Source organism: Palaemon carinicauda, chromosome 27 (genome assembly GCF_036898095.1).
Source record: "Palaemon carinicauda isolate YSFRI2023 chromosome 27, ASM3689809v2, whole genome shotgun sequence".
In the NCBI taxonomy this organism is placed as follows: Eukaryota; Metazoa; Arthropoda; class Malacostraca; order Decapoda; family Palaemonidae; genus Palaemon; species Palaemon carinicauda.
Window position 1 is genome coordinate 80942313 of NC_090751.1, and position 23699 is coordinate 80966011.

General features: G+C 45.4%; 1 protein-coding gene across 1 annotated transcript; it reads right to left on the minus strand.

Moving 5' to 3' along the window:
• Window positions 1-235: 235 nt before the first annotated feature.
• LOC137621003 (MAP7 domain-containing protein 1-like) lies at window positions 236-6864 on the minus strand. The gene is made up of 2 exons (XM_068351443.1): window positions 6369-6864; window positions 236-573 (listed from the first exon to the last, which is right to left on the minus strand). Exons 1-2 carry the CDS (start codon window positions 6862-6864, stop codon window positions 236-238), a joined length of 834 nt encoding a protein of 277 aa, XP_068207544.1.
• Between the last annotated feature and the right edge of the window lie 16835 nt (window positions 6865-23699).

The following is a 23699-nucleotide window of genomic DNA, read 5'->3' on the forward strand; positions in this document are numbered from 1 at the left end:
CACAGACCCTTTATCTTCTGGCCATTTCATCGTCACTGCGACCATTTCAAAATGATTGAAAAACTCATCTGGGGACTCTTCTGTGAACCTTGGAATTAACCTCTGGGCTTCCAACATATTAAACAGGAGACATCTCTGTTTCCGTCTGCACTTTCAGTTGGGAGTGGGCATGCGAAAGTTCCAACTCCCGCATATACCTCACTTCTATCTATTTTTCTTCCTGCCTTCTCTCTTTTTATTCCTGTTGTCCGATTTCCTTCGCTTCCATTAACCTTGCATGTCTTGCGATCTCTCTCGCTTCTTCCCCTCGCTTTGCTTCCATTTCCTTCGCACGTCGTCTTTCTCCTCTCTCATCTTCTTCTCGTCTTCTCTCTCTTTTTTCACGTTCTGCCATCATCTTCAACCTAATCAAATTCTCTTCCGCTGCAATACGTCGAATCTCAGCTTCTGCATACTTATCTGCTTTCATACATTCCGTTTGAGGGTCAACCGGTCCTTGCTTCACTAAAAATTCTTCCTCAACTACCTCCAACAGTTCACAAGCTGCCAGAATATTCTCTTCCGACAACTTTCCTGAGTTTATCAATGCTTCTAAGGCTAGACAATTAATTTGGGACTTATTCACCTCACTCGTAGCATGACTACCACATGCTGTACCAACCGTGTGTCACACAATCGTACATAGTAACGGCATTCTTTTTGTATATAGTCTCCTTTGTATCTTTGCTCTCCCCTCAGACTGATAACAACCTGAATCAACTTGTCTGTCTTTCTCACCGTTAAATGTTAACAGAAACTGTTGTTGGTTGAACAGGAAACAGCCTGTTATATGTTATGGACGTCTTACCTGCAATTGATATATATATAAACTGATGTTCTGTAATAAAGTTACTCAGTTGCTTCCATCTCGCCTTTTTGGGCTCAGGCCATGTCGTGCTGATGGAAGGGTTCCTATAGGTAGCCTTCTAAGGGATATTTGCTACAGTGATACTCCCAGAGAATTAAACTCCAGGATTCCAACTCCTGGCACGAGTATCCCATAAAGAATATCGCATAATATCAGGGGACGTATTCGAGATACGACACATGGCAATCTTCACCCCGAATAGATATAACGCTTTGATGTAAGGCGGAATAGTGGCAAAAGAAAGGGGTGCCAATCTAGGTACCCAGTGGATCTCCTTCCCTACTACTACCGCGACGCCATTCCTATTCTTGTAGCCTTGCTAAGAGTGTGTGTGCTCTCCCTTAGCCTGGTGTTTTTCTCAAGTTTTGCCTTTCTCTCATCGTCCAATTATCAACACCTTCGTCATCTGGAAAGTTGAGTGTTAATTCTTTCCTTGGTGTAAATTTGGTCTCACCTCTCACGGTTAAATTTATTAATTTAAGTGTGTTTTGGTAAGCATTGCCGTTACCGGAGGCAGCCATTTTACGACTGCTGTCGCCCTTTATATTCTTGTATATTATTTAAATAGTAGGGCGACCCTTTCACGGCTTTACACTAATATGTTAGCTATTTAACGGATTTTGAAGCGAAGCGAAAAATCTATTTTTGGGTGAGATGGCCATATCATCCTGATGGAAGTTTCCTATAGGTAGATTTCTGAGGGATATTTGGCTACAGTGTTATTCCCAGAGAATTCGACCTTTAGGTCTCCAGAATTCTAACTCCTGGCGCGAATATCCTTAAATTTTTCTTAAGGATATCGCATAAAATCGGGGATGTATATCTTGATACGACACATGGCAATCTTCACTCCGAATAGCGTTTTCGCTTCGAGGGGGAAAAGTGGCGAAACTGAAGGGGAGCCGTTATCAAGGTTACCCTTCCTCCCATACTATTACATGGCTCCAAGATGGCGCTCATTCCTTGTAGCATTGAGCCTGGTGCTACAGATATAGTAGTTTCGGGAGGGATCTTGCCTGAGCCTTTTCTTGGAAAAGGAGGACGGGTCCATCAGGACGACATGGCCATATCACCCAAAAATAGATTTTTCGCTTCGCTTCAAAATCCGTTATTTGGGCTCAAGCCATGTTGTCCTGATGGAAGTTTACCAGAGAATTACTTGAAAGTACTGTACCTGTGGATTTGCATAGGTGCCTTAACCTTGGGACAATTTTTTCTAAGGTCATCATGACCATTGAGAAATATGACGTTACCATTATATGTCACAACCACTAATCATGGAACAATGTTAGGGCTTCCTGCCCGCTGCATGGAAGTGTCATACTAGACAGTAGAAAAGGGTCTCAAGGTTTGCATATATTGTCGAAACAAACATAAGTATCAACTACATATACAAAGGTCTCAAGGTTTTTATATATTGTCGGAACAAATATAAGTATCAACTATATCCATTGTTTGTATTCATCAATAATATGAGGTTTACTTAGGTAAATAAGTAAGAGAACTCTGGCTACATATATTGTGCTATTTGCAAGGCGAAATAAGACGCAATTACACTCTCTTAATCATTTATTCAGGCTAAATGAGTAAATGGGATAACAAGTGTAACATGTTAAAGAGAATTATACATACAACATAAACAGATAAAGTTTTCTACCTGAAAGGGAAGAAATTATTAATGCCACCATGAAATTTGAAAATTTTGATAAAATTTTTCAATATAATTTTCTGTAAATGTTGGATACTATCAACACAGTGTACAATGTACACACGGCACAATTGTTATCTGTATAATTCTACACCTGAAATTTTTTAACAGTCTTAGTGTCACCATGGTGACATCCACGTAAAAGGTATCGCACTGGAAGGTGTCAACACCTTTTCACCCTAATTGATAGTCCCAATCAATCCACTGTTCATCGCAGCACTAGACGACAGGTTTTAATACTCTACCTGCCGCCACCACGTAATGCTTAAGTTCGTGCACTTGCTTCGCATAATGTTTGTCCACATAATGCTTAAGTTCGTGCACTTGCTTCGCATAAGGTTTGTAAAACACTTTGGATGACTTCCATTCAGTACATGAGCGAAGACGCTCGAAGTCCATATACTGAAAAAAGTTCAGTGATGAAGCAATTTTTCTTAGATCATGACCTGCGGGTGTACTATCAGGATCCGCTCTGTGAATGAAGTAGGTGAGCTTCACCCTCAGTTGTTTTAGGGATAAGTTTGATCCTGATGTTTCTCTTTTGAAGAGCTGTCCTCCCCTGAAGTCTGAAGTTCTTCGAAGATAGACCTTTAGACATTCTATTGGACACAGAGAGACATCTTCCTTCAAAGGGCAGATTCTCCAGGGACCCCATCTCTTATAGGGTAGCTAGAAAGATAGGATCAGGAAAGAGATGAAGGTTTTGGGTTCTCTGTGATGAAGCAAAGACAGTCGACTTCTGAACCCGTTGAGATAGTGCTGGGTTCGGTAGAGGGACCAGCCTCAGCTTCAGTTCCATCACCAGAGGGAACAAGTTGCTCTTGGGCCACTTGGGGGCCACTAGAGCTGCCGTTCCCTTGAGGGATCTCAGCTTGTTGAGGACCTTCAGTAGGAGATTGGTTGGAGGGAACAGGTAAATCCAGGTCCATTCGTTCCAATCGAGGGACATGGCATCTGTCGTCTCTGCCAGAGGGTCCTCGTATGGGGCTACATATCAAGGTAGTTTCTTGTTATCGCTCGTCGCGAAGAGGTCGATCTGCAGTTCCGGGACTTGTTCCAAGATGAAGGAGAATGAGTCTGCGTCTAGGGACCATTCTGACTCTATCGGCTTTAGCCTGGATAGAGCGTACGCTGACATATTGCGGAACCCTTGTAGGTGAACTGCTGATAAGTGCCATCTCTTCTTTTTCGCTAGACGAAAGATGGCTAATATCACATGGTAGACGTGGGGCGATCTCGAGCCTTGTTGGTTCAGACATCTCAGTATCACTTCGGTGTCCAAGATCAGCCTGATGTAGACTGATCTGCGAGGGGAGAGTATTTTCAGTGTCAAGAGGACTGCCATGGCTTCCAAAATATTGATGTGAAAGGTCTTGAACAGAGATGACCAAGTCCCTTGGACTTTCCTTTGATGGGAGTGACCTCCCCATCCTTCCGTCGAGGCATCCGTGTGGATGGTCACCGATGGTGGAGGTGGTTGCAAGGGCACGGTCCTCATTAGGCTCTTGGCCTTCGACCATGGCTTGAGAAGTGATCGTAGTAAGGTCGATATCTGTCTTTGTAGATCTCTTTGAGCATTTGATGCCTATCTTCTCCAAACTCCTGACGCATCTTTCAGCTGTGCTCTTAGCACTGCGTCTGTTACTGCTGTGAACTGGAGAGAGCCCAGTACTTTTTCTTGTTGGCGCCTTGAGATCCTGTCGGATTTCAGTAGTCTCTTGACAGACCCTGCGATCTCCCTCCTCTTCCCTGAGGGAATGGAGACAGTGGTGTGACATCAGGTTCCAATGGATTCCCAGCCATTGAAATTCTTTGAGCTGGAGAGAGTCGAGACTTCTTGAAGTTGATCTTGAATCCCAGATGTTCCAGGAGCTGGATCATTTTCTTGGATGATTGCAGAAAAGCCGTCTTGGATGCTGCCCACACCAGCCAGTCGTCCAGGTACACTGCTACCTGAACACCTTCTAGGCGTAGTTGTTGAACGACTGCGTCTGCAAGTTTAGTGAAGATCCTTGGGGCTATGTTTAGTCCGAAGGGCATGGCTGTGAAGACATACTTTTTCTTCTGTAACTTGAATCCTAGGTATGAGGAGAGGGGGCGGCTGATTGGGAGGTGCCAGTAAGCATCTGCTAGGTCTATCAAGACTGTGTACTCCCCTTTGGGTAACAGGGTCCTTATGTGTTGAAGCGTTAACATCCTGAACTTGCTGTTCTCTATGAATTTGTTGAGTGGCGACAAGTCCAGAATGACTCTGAGTTTGTCCGAGTCCTTCTTGGGAACACAAAACAGCCTTCCCTGGAATTTGATGGACTATGCTTTCCTTATAACCTGTTTGCTCAAGAGTTCTAAGGTATATTCTTCTAATGAGGGGGTGGAGTGTAGGAAGAATTGAGAAAATGATATTGGAGACTTGTTCCATTTCCATCTTAATCTATTCTTGATTAGGCTGTGGGCCCAGGGATCGAAGGTCCAACGATCCTGGAAGTGTTGGAGCCTCCTTACTACCTGAAGCATCTCATTGCTTCGGTTGTCCGGAGGGTTTACCTCCTCGACCGCGTCCCCCCCTACCTCGTGAGGGATGTCTAGAGGAACCCCGAAAGGTAGTGGTTTGCTTCTCAAACCCAGGGTTGAATGCTGGTGACTGGGCAACCAGCTGTTGAGGCACCACTTGGAAAGTGGTCTGTGGTTGAGCAACCACTTGGGCCACCGTGGTCATGGTGACTGTAGGATGTTGCTGGGCAGGCCAAGAGGGAAGTCTAGGCTTCTTCGTCTTCCTTTTAGGAAGACTTCCTCTTTGACGAGATGCCCCACTTCTGGAGAAGGTTCCTATTCTCCGTGGCGGCTTTTTCTACTACCTCTTTGACTGCTTCATTCAGGAAGAGGTCTTCACCCCAGATGTTGGAAGATATCAGCTTCCTGGGTTCGTGTTTCACTGTTGCTGCAGTTCCTAGCCTTCGTGAATGCGTACAGGTCCTTCACTAGGGTGGCCATATGCATTTTGGCCAGGACCATGAGCATGTCTGGGGTGCTTTTTTGGCCTGCACACATCTCTATGCAGTTCTGTAGGGATAAGGATGCAGCAAGTCTCTCCTTAGTCTCTCGGTCCCTGCACAAGAGAAAGTCAGATAGTTTAGGGAGATTTTCGCTGAACTGTCGTTCCGCGATATCTGCATCCAGCTTTCCTACTGTGAAGGTTAGGTGGACTTCCTTCCATTCCTTCTCTTCCATGGGCAAGGCTAACGACAGAGGCCTACACTCCTCTAGTGTAGGGCATGGTTTGCCTGCCTCAACTGCCTTGGCAACAGCTTTAAAAGCCTTCGATGTAAAGGGGAAGACTATTGAAGCAGGAGCAAGAAAGGTAGGGTGTTTCTTGCTCAAGGCGGACACTTTCGAATTTGAATACCCCGCCTTCTTCAGGCTGCTCGACAAGAGAGCCTGTACCTTATCGTGGTCAAAAACCATGACCTCCTTAGGTTCCGTCTCCTCTTTTGGTGCTGGCTCATGCTTCAGTCGAATGAAGCAATCAGAGTAAGCATTGTAGCTTGGACTGTATGTCGTCTAAGGGGACGGCTCCCATCTTCTCAGAGATGTAGAGTTTGCCGTTGGTAATCGGCATATACTCCGCATGTCTTCAGGGATTCGTCTCGGAGCAGGGTGGAAGGTCTTGGACTCTAAGTCGCTTGTATGACCCTCGGGAGGCGGTGATCCGTGCTTCACGGAGCTCTCTTTCAAGCTTCGCTTTCCTTTCTTCACCTTGCTTGCGAATGTTCTCCATCAGTGCCGTGATATGAGCCAAAACTGCCTGGCTCATGTTGTTCAATGGAAGGGTCGGAGCAGAAGACGTAGAAAGTGTCGGCTCCAGTGCCGGCACAGGCAGAAGGGATTCCGACTCAGCATCATCTTTTTCTTCGGGAGGCAGAGTAGACTCCTCCTCGGGATCCTCCCTAAGGAGATCATTTTCAGTGTCCGAAGACACTTCAGACATCCTTTCCTCCTGGTGGATGTCCATGCCTTGTAACGCCTCACTGACATCCGTCTCGATGGCAATCTGGATGCAGGGAGGTCCAGGTCGTGTTGGGGGTACGACAGCTTCACTACCTGCTTTAGGGAACAGTGAGTTACGCATCCTGGCATTAGGTGGGTACGGTCCCGGAGAGTTCTTTTGGAACCCTCGTACCCTCTTGTGCAGCTTTTCTCGTGCTGCATCCCTCGACTCCGTTGACTTGGGGTCGTCGAAACCTTCGGCCATCATGGCCAAGCAGACTTTGCAGTTCTGGGGGTCACAGTACCGCAAGGGTTTCGGTGGTAATTGTGCAGGCGGCATGAGACCTACACATCTTGTGATCACAGAAGTTCCTACTCCTGTGGTTACAGAAGATCACCTCACACTTCATTTTGGGTTCCCCCTGTAAAGAAAGGAAAAATAAATGAGTATGCGGTTGTTTATCACATTTGATAAACAGGTTATGCAAAATATTGATATTTGAACCATTATAGATTAGGATAGTTAGCTAGAAAGGAAATAGGAAAGGCACATACTTGTGTCTCCCATCCAGCCAATTGCTGTGACCTCCCCCAATATTAATGTTAGAATTTTCCTATTAAGGAAATTCAAAAGGAAGGGGTTCTAACCTCTGGGGATAGAACAAGTGTATACTAACACTAACCTTTCTCTAAGGGTTGTAATATTGTGGGGTAAGTTATAAGACTGATTACTATCAGTGTATTGAAGGAATACTTCCTTTCAATATAAAATTGGTCTCAACAATAGATTGTGAAAGGATACACAGGGTATGTTAGAAAAGTAAACTATTATATACTTTATACTATAGTTTTCTGCCTGCTGTATGTACTATACTGCAAATATACTGGCTACTGTATAATCATATACTGTAGTTCAGCCGACATGTTGCTGGCTAGGCTAGCACCTGGCGGCACCGATCTAACCGGCCTGTTGTCGGTTGCGTTAGTACCTGGCAGCACCGATCCAGCCGGCGATACCTGGCGGCACCAGTCCAACCGGCATACTACTGGTTGGGCTAGTACCTGGAGGCACCGGTCTACCCGGCGGTAGTACAAAAAGAGAGAAAGCATGGAATGGAGGGGTTCCTTATTAATGTATGTACAGTAAATAAGGGTGTAGGTATATAACCTTACTGCCTTCCTCCCGAATGAGGGTTCAAATGGAAGGGAATAATGAATCATTCAAGCTTCCACCCAGCCACAAACTCTGTTGCCGGCACTGCCGGATTCAGGGATGTGGAAGGCAGTCCAAGGGAGGACTGAAGAACACTCAAAGACAAAGGGGTCTCCCACCGGCAGCCGTCACAGCCGGCACAACCTTTCCCGGAGCCTTGTGTCAGTAGGGGAAAGTCGGAGCGTCTATCAAGCTGCCTAAGTAGGAACCCGGTCGGTACTACAATCTAGTCGACAAGCGGGGAGAATATAGGACGACGGCCACAGAATTTCGATAGCTAGGCTATCGTAAAAGGACAGAGAGGGGCAGGGAAAGGGTCTTGTATGTAGTGTTAGGAGATGGCGGCAGGATTGCCGCCATTTCTAAACAGGGGTGAAACTTCGTTTCAATATCGGCGGCATCCTAGGCAGCAGAAGAATACCTATTCTTCAGCGTAGGGTCTGCCGAAAGTGTTAGGAGATGGCAGCAGGATTGCCTCCATTTCCAAACAAGAGTGAAGCTTCATTTCAATATCGGCGCCATCCTAGGCGGCAGAAGAATATTTTTTCTTCAGGCTAGGGTCTGCTGAAACAAGACTTGTCTTCTAGTCCGCAGGGGAGAAGGTGGCGGCAGTATACTACAACTTCAGGTGCGGCTTAGTGAGACTAAACCTCCTACGCCAGCAACTTTAAGCCAGCAGGGGGATGACTACTCACCCTGCAGTTCAGCCGGCGGCATAAAATCTGAATACTCTGAGGTTCTGTCGAAAACCCAAGCCAGGATACTTGCCGGCAAGGGTGGGAGACAGGAAAGTTATCGTGTTCGAACACGATAAAGCGCAGGCCATCCTTCTCCCTGAAGGGAGCCGAATATTACAATTCTGAAGTGTCAGCTCTGAGCAAGAAACATGCTACCTTTCTTGCCCCTTCCTCGATCTCATTTCCCTTTACAGAGAAAGCGTTCGACTCTGTCGTCAAAACTGCCGTCGAGGGAAAACCCTGCCCGACTTTGGAAGAATGCAAGCCATTCTCGCTTGCACTGCCTACCAATGAAGGATAGTGGAAGGATGTCCACCTAACCTTCTCCGTCTCCAAACTAGACCCGGAGATTGCAGGACAGCAGTTCAATGAGAACCTTCCTAAATCGCCAGACCATCTTCTGAAGAAGGAACAGGAGTCGAAGGAAAACCATGCGGCGTCCCTCTCTAATCAGAACTGCTTGGAACTAAGTGCGAGCTAGCATAATGTCCTGAAAATCTTCCTTTTCCTAGCCAAGTCTCACATGGGTACCCTTGTGAAGGACTTTTACGCTCTCCTCAGGGCGAGGAGAGCTTGCAGAGAGTTCGTCCTGGCGGTAGCAACCATCCGGCACGAACCAAGGAAGTTGATTACCTCGAATATCCTGGGTAAAGACCTCTTTCCACAGGATCTGGTCTAAGAGGTCATTCTGAAGGCAGCATCGGAGAACAGGAACCTTCTCCAAAAATGGGGCATGTCCTCGAAGAGGAAATCTTCTACGGAAGGAAGCCCCAACCCAGGAACAAGAGGGCAAGGAGACTGCAGAGACCTGCACAAGTCCCAGCCCTGACCATGACCACAATGCATCAGACCACTTTCAGATAGTCACTCAGTCACGGTTTGTAACCCTACCTCTGAGAGGCAGTCAACTTCCTTTCGGTTCAGCCAGAAAGGAAGAGGTTCTAGGAGAACTTCTTTAAAAGGTAACTTCTCTCGAGGACGTGGTTGCGGAGAAAAATCTGCAGAACCCCCAAGCAACGAGGGGTATCAGGAGGGGCAGACTCCCTCGTTTTCGGGATCGCTGGACCTTTGATCCCTGGGCCCACAGCCTAATTACGAATGTACTTGGGTGGAAATGGAGCAAACCTCCACCCTGTTTTCCAGAATTCTTCCAACACTCCACCCCCTTGTTAGAAGAGTATATCGCAGAACTCTTGACCAAGAAGGATATAGGGAAAACGAAGTTCATTAAGCTCCAGGGAAGGCTGTTTTGTGTTCCGAAGAAAGACTCAGATAAACTCAGAGTCATTCTAGACTTGTCTCCACTCAACAAGTTCATCGAGAACAATAAGTTCCGGATGCTTACTTTGCAACACATAAGGACCATTTTGCCAAAAAAGGGCTGTCATGGTCTCAATAGACCTGGCAGATGCTTACTGGCATCGCCCGATGAGTTGCCTCTTCTCCTCCTACCTAGGATTCAGACTACAAAAGAAGTAGTTTGTTCTCAGAGCAATGCCCTTTGGACTGAACACAGCCCCAACGATATTCACCAAGCTAGCAGACACAGTCGTTCAACAGATACGCACCGAAGGTGTTCAAGTGGTAGCTTACTTAGACGATTGGTTGGTATGGGCAGCATCCAAGACTACTTGTCTGCAGGCAGCTCAGAAAGTGATCCAGTTTCGGAAACACTTAGGCTTCAAAATCAACCACAAGAAGTCTCGTCTCACTCCAGCTCAACAGTTCCAGGGGTTGGGAATGCAACGGAACTTAAAGTCATACCACCTCTATATTCCATCAAAGAAGAGGAGAGAGATTAGCGGGATCTGTCAGGAGACTAATCCGTTACAAAAAGAACTTCAAAATGCCAACAGGAAAGAGTCTTGGGCTCTACAGTTCACAGAAGTGACAGACCCAGTGCTAAAGGTACGATTAAAAGATGCATCAGGAGGCTGGAGGAAATACACATCAAATGCTTGAAGAGATCAGACAATTAGAGCCGTGGTCCACAGCCAAGAGTCTAGCGCGGATAGTTTCCCTGCATCCACCACAACCTTCGGTAGTGATCCATACGGATGCCTCCTTGGAAGAATGGAGAGGTCACTCTCACGACAGGAAGGTGCAAGGGATTGGGTCACGCCAGTTCTAAACCTTTCATATCAACATTTTGGAAGCTATGGCAGTGTCCCTGACATTGAAGAGACTATCTCCTCACAGATCAACCCATACCAGGTTGGTCCTGGACAACGAGGTGATAATAAAGTGTCTAAATCGACAAGGCTCGAGATCACCTCACATCAACCATGTGATGTTAGCCATCCTCTACCTGGCAAGGAAGAAGAGATGGCACCTATCAGCAGTTCATCTATAAGGGTTCCGCAATGTGACGGCGGACGCTGAAGCCAGGCGAAAGCCCATAGAGACAGAATGGTCCCTATACGCAGACTCATTCTCCTTCATCTTAGGAAAAGCCCCAGAACTGCAGACCGACCTCTTCGTAACGAGCGACATCCAGAAACTATCTCGTTATGTAGCCCCTTACCTGGACCCTCAAGCAGAAGCGATGGATACCATGTCTCTAGACTGGAACAGATAGAATTATATTTACCTGTTTCCACCAACCAATCTCCTGCTAAAAGTCCTCGACAAGCTAAGATCCTTCAGAGGGACGGCAGCAGTGGTGGCCCCCAAGCGGCCCAAGAGCAATTGGTTTCCTCTAGTCCTAGAGTGGAACCTGAAGCTGTTTCCACTGCTGAATCGAGGGCTGTCCCAACCGGTCCAGAAGTTGACTGTCTACGCTTCATCCTCAAAAACCAACAGCCTACATCTCATGATTTTCTTGCTGCAAAGGTTCGGAATCTCAAGAGATAAAGTTGACTTCATCGAAGAGTACACGTCTTGGAATGGGTGACCTTTGTGAAAGCAAGGAAACCGACAGAAATATCAGTATTTTTCTATCTTGCATTCTTCATACACCTCCACGAATAAGGCCTGGCCTCTACTACAATTACTTCTCGTAAGTAGGCCCTGGCTAGACCACTTCTGTATGCTTTCGAGGTGGACCACTCAGGTGAAAATCTTTAATAAGATTCCGAAAGCATGTGCTAAACTCAAACCTGCAGCCCCACTAAAGCCCATCACGCAGTCTTTGGACAAAGTCTTGCACTATGCTTCTAACCTGGATAATGAAAACTGTACTCTAAAGGATTTGACACAGAAAGTTATCTTTCTGGTCGCAATAGCCTCAGGGGCTATAGTTAGCGAAATAGTAGCCTTTCCTAGAAACCAAGGCCATATTCAGTTCCTGGACTCAGGAGAACTGAATTTATTTCCCGATCCTGCCTTTCTCACTAAGAACCAGCTACCCACCAAGAAGTGGGGTCCTTGGAGATTCTGCCCATTGAAGGAAGATACCTCTCTGTGTCCAGTAGAGTATCTTAAGGTCTATCTTCAAAGAACTTTAAACTTTAAGGGAGGACTGCTCTTCAGAGGCGAAACCTCAGGATCGAACCTATCTTTAAAACAACTGAGAGCGAAGCTCACCTACTTTATTCGCAGGACGGATCCTGACAGTACACCTGCAGGTCGCGATCCAAGGAAACTTGCTCGTTGCTGAACTTCTTTCAGCATATGGACTCGGAGAGACTCCGCTCGTACACTGGGTGGAAGTCATCCAGGATTTTCTACAAATATTACGCAAAGCAAGTACAAGAGATAAAACACTTTGTGGTGGTGACCGGTAGTGTAATTAAACCTGCCGTCTAGTGCTGCGATGAACAGTGGACTGTTCTGGGATTTTAAAGTGCTTCGGCTGCATGGGTAAATGTACCCACTTGTTCATATCACAACTATGGTCGGCGCACTGTTCTGAGTAGGTGCATATCTGATCAATACACCACTGCCAAGTGAACGTTTGCGTTACGGTGTCTTATGCATTTCCGAACATCTGACAACGTCAGATAGATTTGGTTTTTACATCTTCCATTGAGTGGCATTATTTTGATAATGTATTTTGTATATTTTTTCTACACGAGAAAATATGAGTTCGATGTATTGTATGCTGGATCAGATACATACTTTGTTGTAACTACATTTGGATAATCTAGTTGCATAACAAAATACTTAACCGTATTTGCATCTTATCACTGTTTCCTCAGTTATAAGCTATTGGCAGCTTTCTAAGGGATATTTGGCTACAGTGATACTCCCAGGGAATTGACCGTAGATCTCCAGAATTCTAACTCCTGTCGCGAGTATCCTTGAAATTTTTCTTAAGGATATCGCATAATATAAGGGGACGTATATCTTGATACGACACATGGCAATCTTCACCCCGAATAGCGTTTTCGCTTTGAGGGGGAAGAGTGGCGAAATTGAAGGGGAGCCGTTATTAAGGTTACCCTTCCTCCCCTACTATTACAGAGCTCCAAGATGGCGCTCATTCCTTGTAGCATTGAGCATGGTGCTACAGATATAGTAGTTTCGGGAGGGATTATTACCTAAGCCTTTTCTTGGAAAAGGAGGGTGGGTCCATCAGGACGACATGGCAATCTCACCCAAAAATAGATTTTTTGCTTTGCTTCAAAATCCGTATTTTGGGCTCAACCCATGTCGTCCTGATGGAAGTTTACCAGAGAATTACTTGAAAGTACTGTATCTGTGGATTTGTATAAGTGCCTCAGCCTTGGATTAGCTTTTATATGGTCATCCAGACCATTGAGAGATATGACGATACCGTTATACGTCACTACCACTAATCATGAAACAATGTTAGGGCTTCCTGCCCCCTGCAGGGAAGTGTCTTTGCTAGACAGTAAAAAGCTTTAAGGTTTGTATACGTGTAGTTACAAATATAAGTATCAATCAGATCTATTTGTTTCTATGTATCAGTACAATACGTAGGAATTTTACTTAGGAAAATAAGTAAAAGAACTCCGGCTACTTTTTATTTTGCAACTTATGGGGCGTAATAAGATGCACATACACATTTTTATTCATTTATTTGAGTTAAGTGAGTAAATGGAGTAACATGTGTAATAAATATAAAAGAGAATTATACATTAAACATATACAGATAATGTTTTTCTACCTGAAAGGGAAGAAAAGGGTTAATGCCACTCATAATAATTGATAAAATTATCAAGATAATTTTTACTGTAAATGTTGGATACTATCAACACTGTGTACAATGTACACATGGCACAAGTGTCATTTGTATAATTCTTCACCTGAAAATTGAACAGTCTTAGTGTCACCAGGGTGACACTCACATAAAAGGATATTGCACTAGAAAGAGTCAACATCTTTTCACCCGAATTGAGAGTCCCAATCAATTCACTATTCATCGCAGCACTAGACGGCAGGTTTCACTGCACTACTTGCTGCCATCACATAACGTTTGAGTTCATGCACTTGCTTCGCATAATGTTTGTAAAACACTCTAGAGAACTTCCAACCAGCGTATGAGTGCAGACGCTCAAAGTCCATATACTGGAAAAAGTTCAATGAGGAAGCAATTTTTCTCGGATCATAGCCTGCGGGTGTACTGTCAGGATCTGCTCTGCGAATGAAGTAGGCGAGCTTTGCCCTCAGATGTTTGAGGGATAGGTTTGATACTGAGGTTTCGCCTTTGAAAAGCAGTCCTCCCCTGAAGTCTGAAGTTCTTCAAAGATAGACCTTTAGACATTCTACTGGACATAGGGAGACATCTTCCTTCAGAGGGCAGATTCTCCAGGGACCCCACCTTTTGGTGAATAGCTCGTTCTTGGCAAGAAAGGTAGGACCAGGAGAGAGATTCCGTTCTCCCGCTTCTGTGAACTGAATATGGCCCTCGTGTCTTGATAGGGCTACTATTTCACTAACTCTACCCCCTAAGGCTACAGCGAACAGGAATATCCCTTTTTGGGTTAGATCCTTTAGAGAACAATCTTCATTGTTCAAGGCTGAAGCATAGTGCAAGACTTTGTCCAGAGACCATAAAATGGGCTTCAGAGGGGCTGCAGGTCTAAGTCTAGCGCATGCTTTCGAGATCTTGTTCAAGAATTCGCTCACCAGGTCCACCTGGAAGGCGTATAAAAGAGGTCTAGTTAAGGCTGACTTGCACGTAGTTATCATGTTGGCAGCCAAGCCTTGTTCATGAAGGAAGGTGAAGAAAGACAAGCAGGAGTCTATTTCTCTTGGCCTTTTTGCTTTAACGAGAGCAACCCACTTTTTCCAAGACGATTCGTATTGTCTTCTGGTTGACCTTGACTTGTATTCTTCTTAGAAGTCTATACTGCCTTTTGAGATCCCAAATCTTTCTTTACCACCAAGGTGAGAAAATCCTGAGATGAGGGTTTTGGGTTCTCTGTGATAAAGCAAAGACAGTCGACTTCTGAACCCGTTGAGATAGAGCTGGGTTCGGTAGAGGGACCAGTCTCAGCTTCAGTTCCATCACTAGGGGGAACCAATTGCTCTTGGGCCACTTGGGGCCCACTAGTGCTGTAGTTCCCTTGAAGGATCTCAGATTGTTGAGGACCTTCAGCTGGGGATTGGTTGGAGGGAACAGGTAAATCCGGTTCCAAGCGTACCAATCGAGGAACATGGCGTCCGTCGCTTCTGCCAGAGGATCCTAGTACAGGGCTACGTATCGAGGTAGTGTCTTGTTGTCGCTCGTCGCGAAGAGGTCGATCTGCAGTTCCGGGACTTGTTCCAAGATGAAGAAGAAAGAGTCTGCGTCTAGGGACCATTCTGACTCTATCCGCTTTAGCCTGGATAGAGCGTCCGCTGTCACATTGTGGAACCCTTGTAGGTGAACTGCTGATAAGTGCCATCTCTTCCTTTTTGCTATACGAAAGATGGCTAACATCACATGGTTGATGTGGGGCTATCTCGAGCCTTGTCGGTTCAGACATCTCACTATCACTTCGCTGTCAAAGACCAGCCTGATGTGGGCTGATCTGTGAGGTGATAGTTTCTTCAGCGTCAAGAGGACTGCCATGGCCTCCAGAATATTGATGTGAAATGTCTTGAACAGGGATGACCAAGTCCCTTGAGCTTTCCTTTGATGAGAGTGACCTCCCCATTCTTCCGTTGAGGCGTCCGTGTGGATGGTCACCGACGGGGGAGGTGGTTGTAAGGGAACGGTCCTTGTTAGGCTCTTGACCTTCAACCACAGCTTGAGAAGTGATCGTAGTAAGGTCGGTACCGGTCTTTGCAAATATCTTTGAGCATTTGATGCGTATCTTCTCCAGACTCCTGACGCATCTTTCAGCTGTGCTCTTAGCACTGGGTCTGTTACTGCTGCAAACTGGAGAGCGCTCAATACTCTTTCCTGTTGGCGTCTTGAGATCCTTTCGGAATTCAGTAGTCTCTTGACAGACCCTGCGATCTCTCTCCTCTTCCTTGGTGGAATGAAGAGGCGGTGTGACTTCAAGTTCCAATGGATTCCCAGCCATTGAAACTCCAGAGCTGGAGAGAGTCGAGACTTCTTGAAGTTGATCTTGAATCCTAGATGTTCCAGGAACTGGATCACTTTCTTGGATGCTTGCAGACAAGCAGTCTTGGATGCTTCCCACACCAGCCAGTCATCCAGGTACGCTGCTACCTGATCACCTTCTAGGCGTAGTTGTTGTACGACTGTGTCTGCAAGTTTTGTGAAGATCCTTGGGGCTATGTTTAGTCCGAAGGGCATGGCTGTGAAGACATACTTTTTCTTCTGTAACTTGAATCCTAGGTAGGTGGAGAGGGGCGGCTGACTGGAAGGTGCCAATAAGCATCTGCCAGGTCTATTAAGACTGTGTACGCCCCTTTTGGTATCAGGGTCCTTATGTGTTGAAGGGTTAACATCCTGAACTTGTTGTTCTCGATGAATTTGTTGAGTGGCGACAAGTCCAGAATGACTCTGAGTTTGTCTGAGTCCTTCTTGGGAACACAAAACAGCCTTCCCTGGAATTTGATGGAATTTGCTTTCCTTATAACCTTTTTTCTCAAGAGTTCTAAGGTATATTCTTCTAATAAGGGGGTGGAGTGTTGGAAGAATTGAGGAAATGACGGTGGAGACTTGTTCCATTTCCATCTTAGTCCATTCTTGATTAGGCTGTGGGCCCAGGGATCGAAGGTCCAACGATCCTGAAAGTGTTGGAGCCTCCCTCCTACCTGAAGCATCTCATTGCTTAGGTTGTCCGGAGGGTTTGCCACCCTGAGCGCATCCTCTCCTGTCTCGGGAGGGGTGTATTGAGGAGCCCTGACGGAACCTTTTCCTTTCGGACGAAAGGTAGTGGTTTGCCTCTCAAACCATGGGTTGAACGCTGGTGACTGGGCAACCAGCTGTTGAGGTACCACTTGGAATGTGGTCTGTGGTTGAGCAACCACTTGGGGCACCACAGTCATGGTGACTGTAGGAGGATGCTGGGCAGGCCAAGAGGGTAGTCATGGCTTCTTCGACTTCTTCGGCTTCCGGGAAAGACTTCCTCTTTGAAGAGATGCCCCACTTCTGGAGAAGGTTCCTATTCTCCGTGGCGGCTTTCTCAACTGCCTCTTTGACCGTTTCACTCGGGAAGAGGTCTTTACCCCAGATGTTGGAAGAAATCAGCTTCCTGGGTTCGTGTTTTACTGTTGCAGCAGCAAACAAAAACTCTCTACAGACTCTCCTAGCCTTCATGAAGGCGTACAGGTCCTTCACTAAGGTGGCCATATGCATTTTGGCCACTCCTCTAGTGCAGGGCATGGTTTGCCTGCCTCAACTGCTTTGGCAACAGCCTGGAATCCCTTCGGCGTAAAGGGGAAGTCTCTGGAAGCAGGAGCAAGAAAGGTAGGGTGTTTCTTACTCAATGCACACACTTTCAAGTTAGTATAACCCGCCGTCTTCAGGCTGCTCGACAAGAGAGCCTGTGCCTTGTCGTGGTCGAAAACCATGACCTCCTTTGGTTACGTCTCCTACAATGACGCTGGCTCATGCTTCAGTCGAATGAAGCAGTCAGGGTAGGTGTTGAATCTTGGCCAGAACTGAATATCGTCTAGGGGGACAGCTCCCATCTCCTCTGAGATGTAGAGTTTGCCGTTGGTAATCGGCATATACTCCGCATACCTCCAGGGATTAATCTCGGAGCAGGATGGCAGGTCTTGAACTCTGGGTCGCTTGTAAGACCCTCGTGAGGCGGTGATCCGTGCTTCACGGAGCTCTCTTTCGAGCTTCGCTTCCCTTTCTTCGCCTTGTTTGCGAAGATTCTACATTAATGAAGTGATATGTGCCAAAACTGCCTGGTTCATAGCATCTAATGGAGGGGTAGGAGCTGAAGATGTAGATGGTGTCGGCTCTAGAGCCGGCACAGGTGGAAGGGACTCCCCCACCTCCGACGACTCAACTTCTTCTTCTCCTTCAGGAGGCAGAGTAGACTCTTCCTCGGGATCGTCCCTAAGGAGATCCTTCTCTGTGTCCGTGGACACTTCAGACATCCTTTCCTCCTGGTGGATGTCCATGCCTTGCATCGCCTCACTGACGTCCGTCTCGATTGCAATCTGGACGCAGGGAGGTCCAGGTCGTGTTTGGGGCACGACAGCTTCATTACCCGCTTTGGGGAACAGCAAGCTGCGCATCCTTTCATTGGGTAGGTACGGTCCCGGAGAGTTCTTCTGGAATCCTCGTACCAATTTGCGCAGCTTTTCTCGTGCTGCATTCCTCGACTACGCTGACTTGGGGTCGTTGAAACCTTCGACCACCATGGCCGAGCAGACATTGCAGTCCTGGGGGTCCCAGTACCGCAAGGTTTCGGTGGTAATGGCGCAGGCGGCATGAGTCCTGCACATAGTGTGACCACAAAAGTTCCTACTCTTGTGGTTGCAGTATATCACCTCTCACTTCATTTTGGGCTCCTCCTGTAAAGAAAGGAAGTATAAATGAGTATGTGGCTATTTATCACACTTGATAAATAGGTAATATGCAATAAATATATTGATATCTTAACCATTATAGCTTAGGATAGTAAGCTAGAAAGGAAATAGGAAAGACACATACCTGTGTCTCCTATCCAGCCAATTGCTGTGACCTCCCCCAATATTAATGTAAGAATTTCCTTATTAAGGAAAACCCAAGAGAGAAGGGTTCTAACCTCTAGGGATAGGATTAGTGTATAGTAACACTAGCGCTTTCATAAAAGTATTAATATTGTGGGGTAAGTTATAAACTGATGACTTTATCAGTGTAATGAAGGAATACTTCACTTCAATATAAAACTAGACTCAACAATAGACAGTGAAAGGACACATGGAGTATGTTGGAAATATAAACTACTGTATAATATATACTATAGTTTTCTGTCTGCAGTATATACTGTACTGCAAATATACTGGCTACTGTATAATCATATACTGTAGTTCAGGCGGTGCGTTGTCAGCTAGGCTAGCACCTGGCGGCATCAGTCTAGCTGGCAGTATTACCCGACGGCACTAGCCGACAGAAAGAGAGAAAGCATGGAGTGAAGGGCTGCCTTATTAATGTAGCTTTGTACAATAAATAAGGGTGTAGGTATTTTAATGCTACTGCCTTCCTCCAGAATGAGGGTTCAAATGGAAGGGGAGAATGAATCATTCAAGCTTCCATCCAGCCACAAGATCGGTTGCCGGTCGCTGCCGGTTTCAGGGATGTGGATGGCAGTCCAAGAGAGGACTGAAGAACACTCAAAGGCAAAAAGGGTCTCCCACCGGCCACCGTCACAGCCGGCACAACCTTTCCCGGAGCCTTGCGTCCGTAGGGGAAAGTCGGAGCGGCTATCAAGCCTCCTATGTAGGAACCGGGCCAGCGCTACGATCTACCCGGCAAGTGGGGAGAATGTAGGACGATGGCCACAGAAATGGGATGGCTAGGCTATCACTAAAGGACAGAGAGGGGCAGGGAGAGGGTCTTGTATATTGTGTTAGGAGAAGGCGGCAGGATTGCCTCCATTTCCAAACAAGAGAGAAACTTCATTTCAATATCGTTGCCATCCTAGGCGGCAGAAGAATATCTATTCTTCAGCCTAAGATCTGCCAAAACAAGACTTGTCTTCTTGACCGCAGGGGAGAAGGTGGCGGCATAATACTACCACTTCAGGTGCGGCCTAGGGAAGCTAAGCATCCTATGCCAACAACTGTAAGCCGGCAGGGGAGTGACTACTCACCTGGCAGCTAAGCCATCGGCATGAAGACTGAATACTCTGAGTTACTGTCGAAAACCTAAACCGGGATACTCACCGGCAAGGGTAGGAGACAGAAAACACTAGCCTAGTCAAGCCTGAGTGTACTACTCATGGCAAGACCAAGATAGGGTTGTTGCCTATGGCGGCACTCAGAGGGAAGGAAGGATTACCCTTAAATCTCCGCAGGAGACGAGTATCGAGTTATATAAATAATTCTAGGAGATATACTATCTCCTGTTGAATTGATAAAACGATACACGAGGGTAAACGGAGATAATGTATGAAAGTATACTAAACTGCATAGGCTAGGTTAGCTTAGCACAGGGCGAGATCTCGGCTACCTATATCACCGAGACACTAACGTATACGATCAACACATGTAAGAAGAGAAAAATTGTATGCATAATCATATCTTCACTAGTATAATTTTGCCTAAATAGCTATAATTCATTAAAGCTAATACAGGGAATGTCGTTCTGCTGACTACATAACGGATTTTGAGCGAAGCGAAAAATATATTTTTGGGTGAGATGGCCATGTCGTCCTGATGGACATATATCCCTTAGGAAGCTACTTATAGGAACTTCCATCAGGACGACATGGCTTGAGCCCAAAAAAAGCATGCATAACGAACGACAGCGCCCAAAATTGTGCCTCCGGTGACCGGCCATGCTCCATAAAACACATTAAATTATACTAATTTCATAGTGAGACAGGAGATAAAAATTATACACCGTAAAGATTAAATACTCAACTTTCCAGAGGCTGAAGATGCTGGAGAATGCATAATTAATCCTCAAAAGCAACGATCTAGACCGCTAGATGAACAGGGAAAACACTGTGCGAATTCACTACAAAAATAGGAATGAGCGCCATCTTGGAGCCCTGTAAAAGTAGGGGAGGAAGGGTAACCTTGATAACGGCTCTCCTTCAATTTCCCCACTCTTCCCCCTCAAAGCGAAAACGTTATTCGGGGTGAAGATTGCCATGTGTCGTACCAAGATATACGTCCCCTGATATTATGCGATATACTTGAGAAAATATTTAAGGATACTCGCGCCAGGAGTTAGAATCCTGGAGACCTACGGTCAATTCTCTGGGAGTATCACTGTAGCCAAATATCCCTTAGAAAGCTGCCAATAGGAACCTTCCATCAGGACAACATGGCTTGAGCCCAAAAAAGTATGCTAGAGTTCTACCAAACCCCTTTATGGTGTTTAGGTTATTGAAGTCACAATATTATTTTCTAAAGGAATAATCCCGACCTTAAGTACTTAAGGTAAGTGACATTTCAAACTCTACCCCTTTATTCCAATGAGAAATACATACCTTGAATCCTTATTGTCGACATCGAAATTTCTTTCCTGGGGGGCAGGATGCACTAAACCAGCTCCAGGTTTGGTGGGAATGACAACTCTGGAATTCCACATATAGGTCTGGCAGACCAGATAAGGAATCTATTCAAGGTAGAAGGCACATACACAAACCCTCAGCTAATAGTAATTTCCAGACATTCTCTAGTATGCTTCCATCAGCACGACATGGCTGAGCCCAAAAAACGGATTTTGATCAAAGTGAAAAATCTATTTTTGGGTTAGAGGGCCATGTTGTCCAGATGAAACCCACCCTTTTGCTGATCCCTCACAAAATTACTTTATCCGTGGCCATTTCCACTTAACGGCAAGAATAGGAATGGCGTAGCGGTAGAAGTAGGGAAGGAGATCCCCCGGGTACCTAGATCGGCCCCCATTTCTTTTGCCACTCTTTCCTCTTACATCGAAGCGTTAAATTAATTCTGGGTGAAGATTGCCATGTGTCGTATCTAGAATATGTCCACTGATATTATGAGATATCCTTTATGGGATACTCGCGCCAGGAGTTGGAATCCTGGTGACCTTTGGTTTAATTCCCTGGGAGTATCACTGTAGCAAATATCCCTTAGAAGGCTACCTATAGGAACCCTTTCATCAGGACGACATGGCCCTCTCACCCATAAATAGATTTTTCACTTTGATCAAAATCCGTTTTGGAGTTACAACCTACTCTTGGCTCGTCACAATGGTGACCCCGGAGTGACTCGCTCCTCCCGCCTCCCCCCCTCACTGTTACTATGATGCCCTCAAAACATACCTTCTGCAGCAGTACTCGCCGTCGCCAGCCGCCCATATAGCAAACCTTTTTCACCTCTCTCAACAACCGTTGGGGGACCAAAGGGCTTTGCTCGCCCTCAGGGAAATGACCAGTATCGCTCGCCTGCAACCTGCCACAGACGGCTCTCCTCCTGAGGTGAACCTACCGTTTACACAAACCTGTACACGCTTCCATACCCGATGTCGATAGTTTACCCATAAAGGACTTGATGACCAAAGCCGATGCCCTTATGGACAGCCACTTCACGACCTTCAAGACCTCCATCAACGCCTCCACTCCTGACGAAGAGGACACCTACTCAACGTCAAACGAAGCTGACATGAATGCTGTAGGACACACACGCCTACCCCGTGATGAGCCGGAGCGGCGACAAAGTCACCCATCACCCACCACTCGCTCGCGCCCCAACCAACGACTTCTACAGCCACATACTGCCACCCATCAGCCGCAGTTTTGCTACTACCACTCCAGGTTCGGGGTTGCCATGAAGGAATATATAGTATGTCATTTGTAGGGGGGGGGAGCCATGTACCAACCGTGTGTCACACTATCGTACATAGTAACGACATTTTTTTTTGTATATATAGTCTCCTTTGTACATTCGCTCTCCCCTGGCATTGATAACGACCTGAATCAACTTGTCTGTTTTTCTCACCGTTATATGTTAACAGAAACCGTTGTTGGTTGAACAGGAAATACCCTGTTATATGTTATGGTCTTCTTGCCCACAATTGATGTATATATAAACTGATGTTCTGTAATAAAGTTACTCAGTTGCTTCCATCTCGCCTTTTGAGTCACAACCTACTCTTGGCTCGTCACAATGTCATTAAGATCTAGAGCCACTGAGCTTTAGTTACATTAGCTTTTGACAATTCCTGAACACTTGAGTTACTTGAAAACTCTTAGATATTAAACTGTGCCATCTTGTAATTTAACACTAATTAATGCTTCTCCAAAAAATAATATACTGATAGTACTCAAATCCCATATCAACACTGTACTATTCAAAAACCTTTAATCAAAACACAGCCCTGTTATCACCAATATTCAAAACAGACTCGCTCGATTCCAACGGTCTGGCACCAAAATATATTATACTGTATGGATCCCGGGTCTGAACACCCAAAATATGTTATACGATTATGACTCCCAAAATCTGGGCATTAAAAAATATACTATACTATGGCTCGTTACTGGGAACCAAACATATAATATATATACTATTACTAGTAAGTTAATTAACCTCTCAAATTTCAAATTACCTTGTTTGCTTTTACATCAAAACTTTACACTTTAAAACATTAATACAGGAATTCTGAGACCGTTAAATAACTCCAAGACAGCAATATATAAAACACTGATTATCCAAAGGGCTCTCAAGTACACTCAAAACTAACCTGGGTAATTACACTTAAGTATTATTAACACTTATCTAACTCTCACGGTGGTTCTTAACAGGAATCGAGTGGAAATCTGGTCCTAAATAATGATGATTGAAATAATACACTCTCTACAAAAATAAATATATTCTATATAAATTACAACACTGAAAAGAACTTGCATAACAAAAATAAGTCACTGGAAAAATTAATTCTAAACAAACATAGAATAAGACAAAAAATGTTACTATCTGAAATTTATAATAACTTGACTTGAACTATTATATCTGAATAAGCCTTAGTCTAAGGAAAGAAATAATGCAATTAGAATTATACAAACACTCGAAATAAATCTGAATAATACAATGTTCACGTGTAACTCTAAATGAATATTAGTTAACCAGATCACTTTACAAACCTATCCTGCATAGACGGCCGTTTACAAAAAGTTATACAATGCCAACACTCACCCTAATACAATG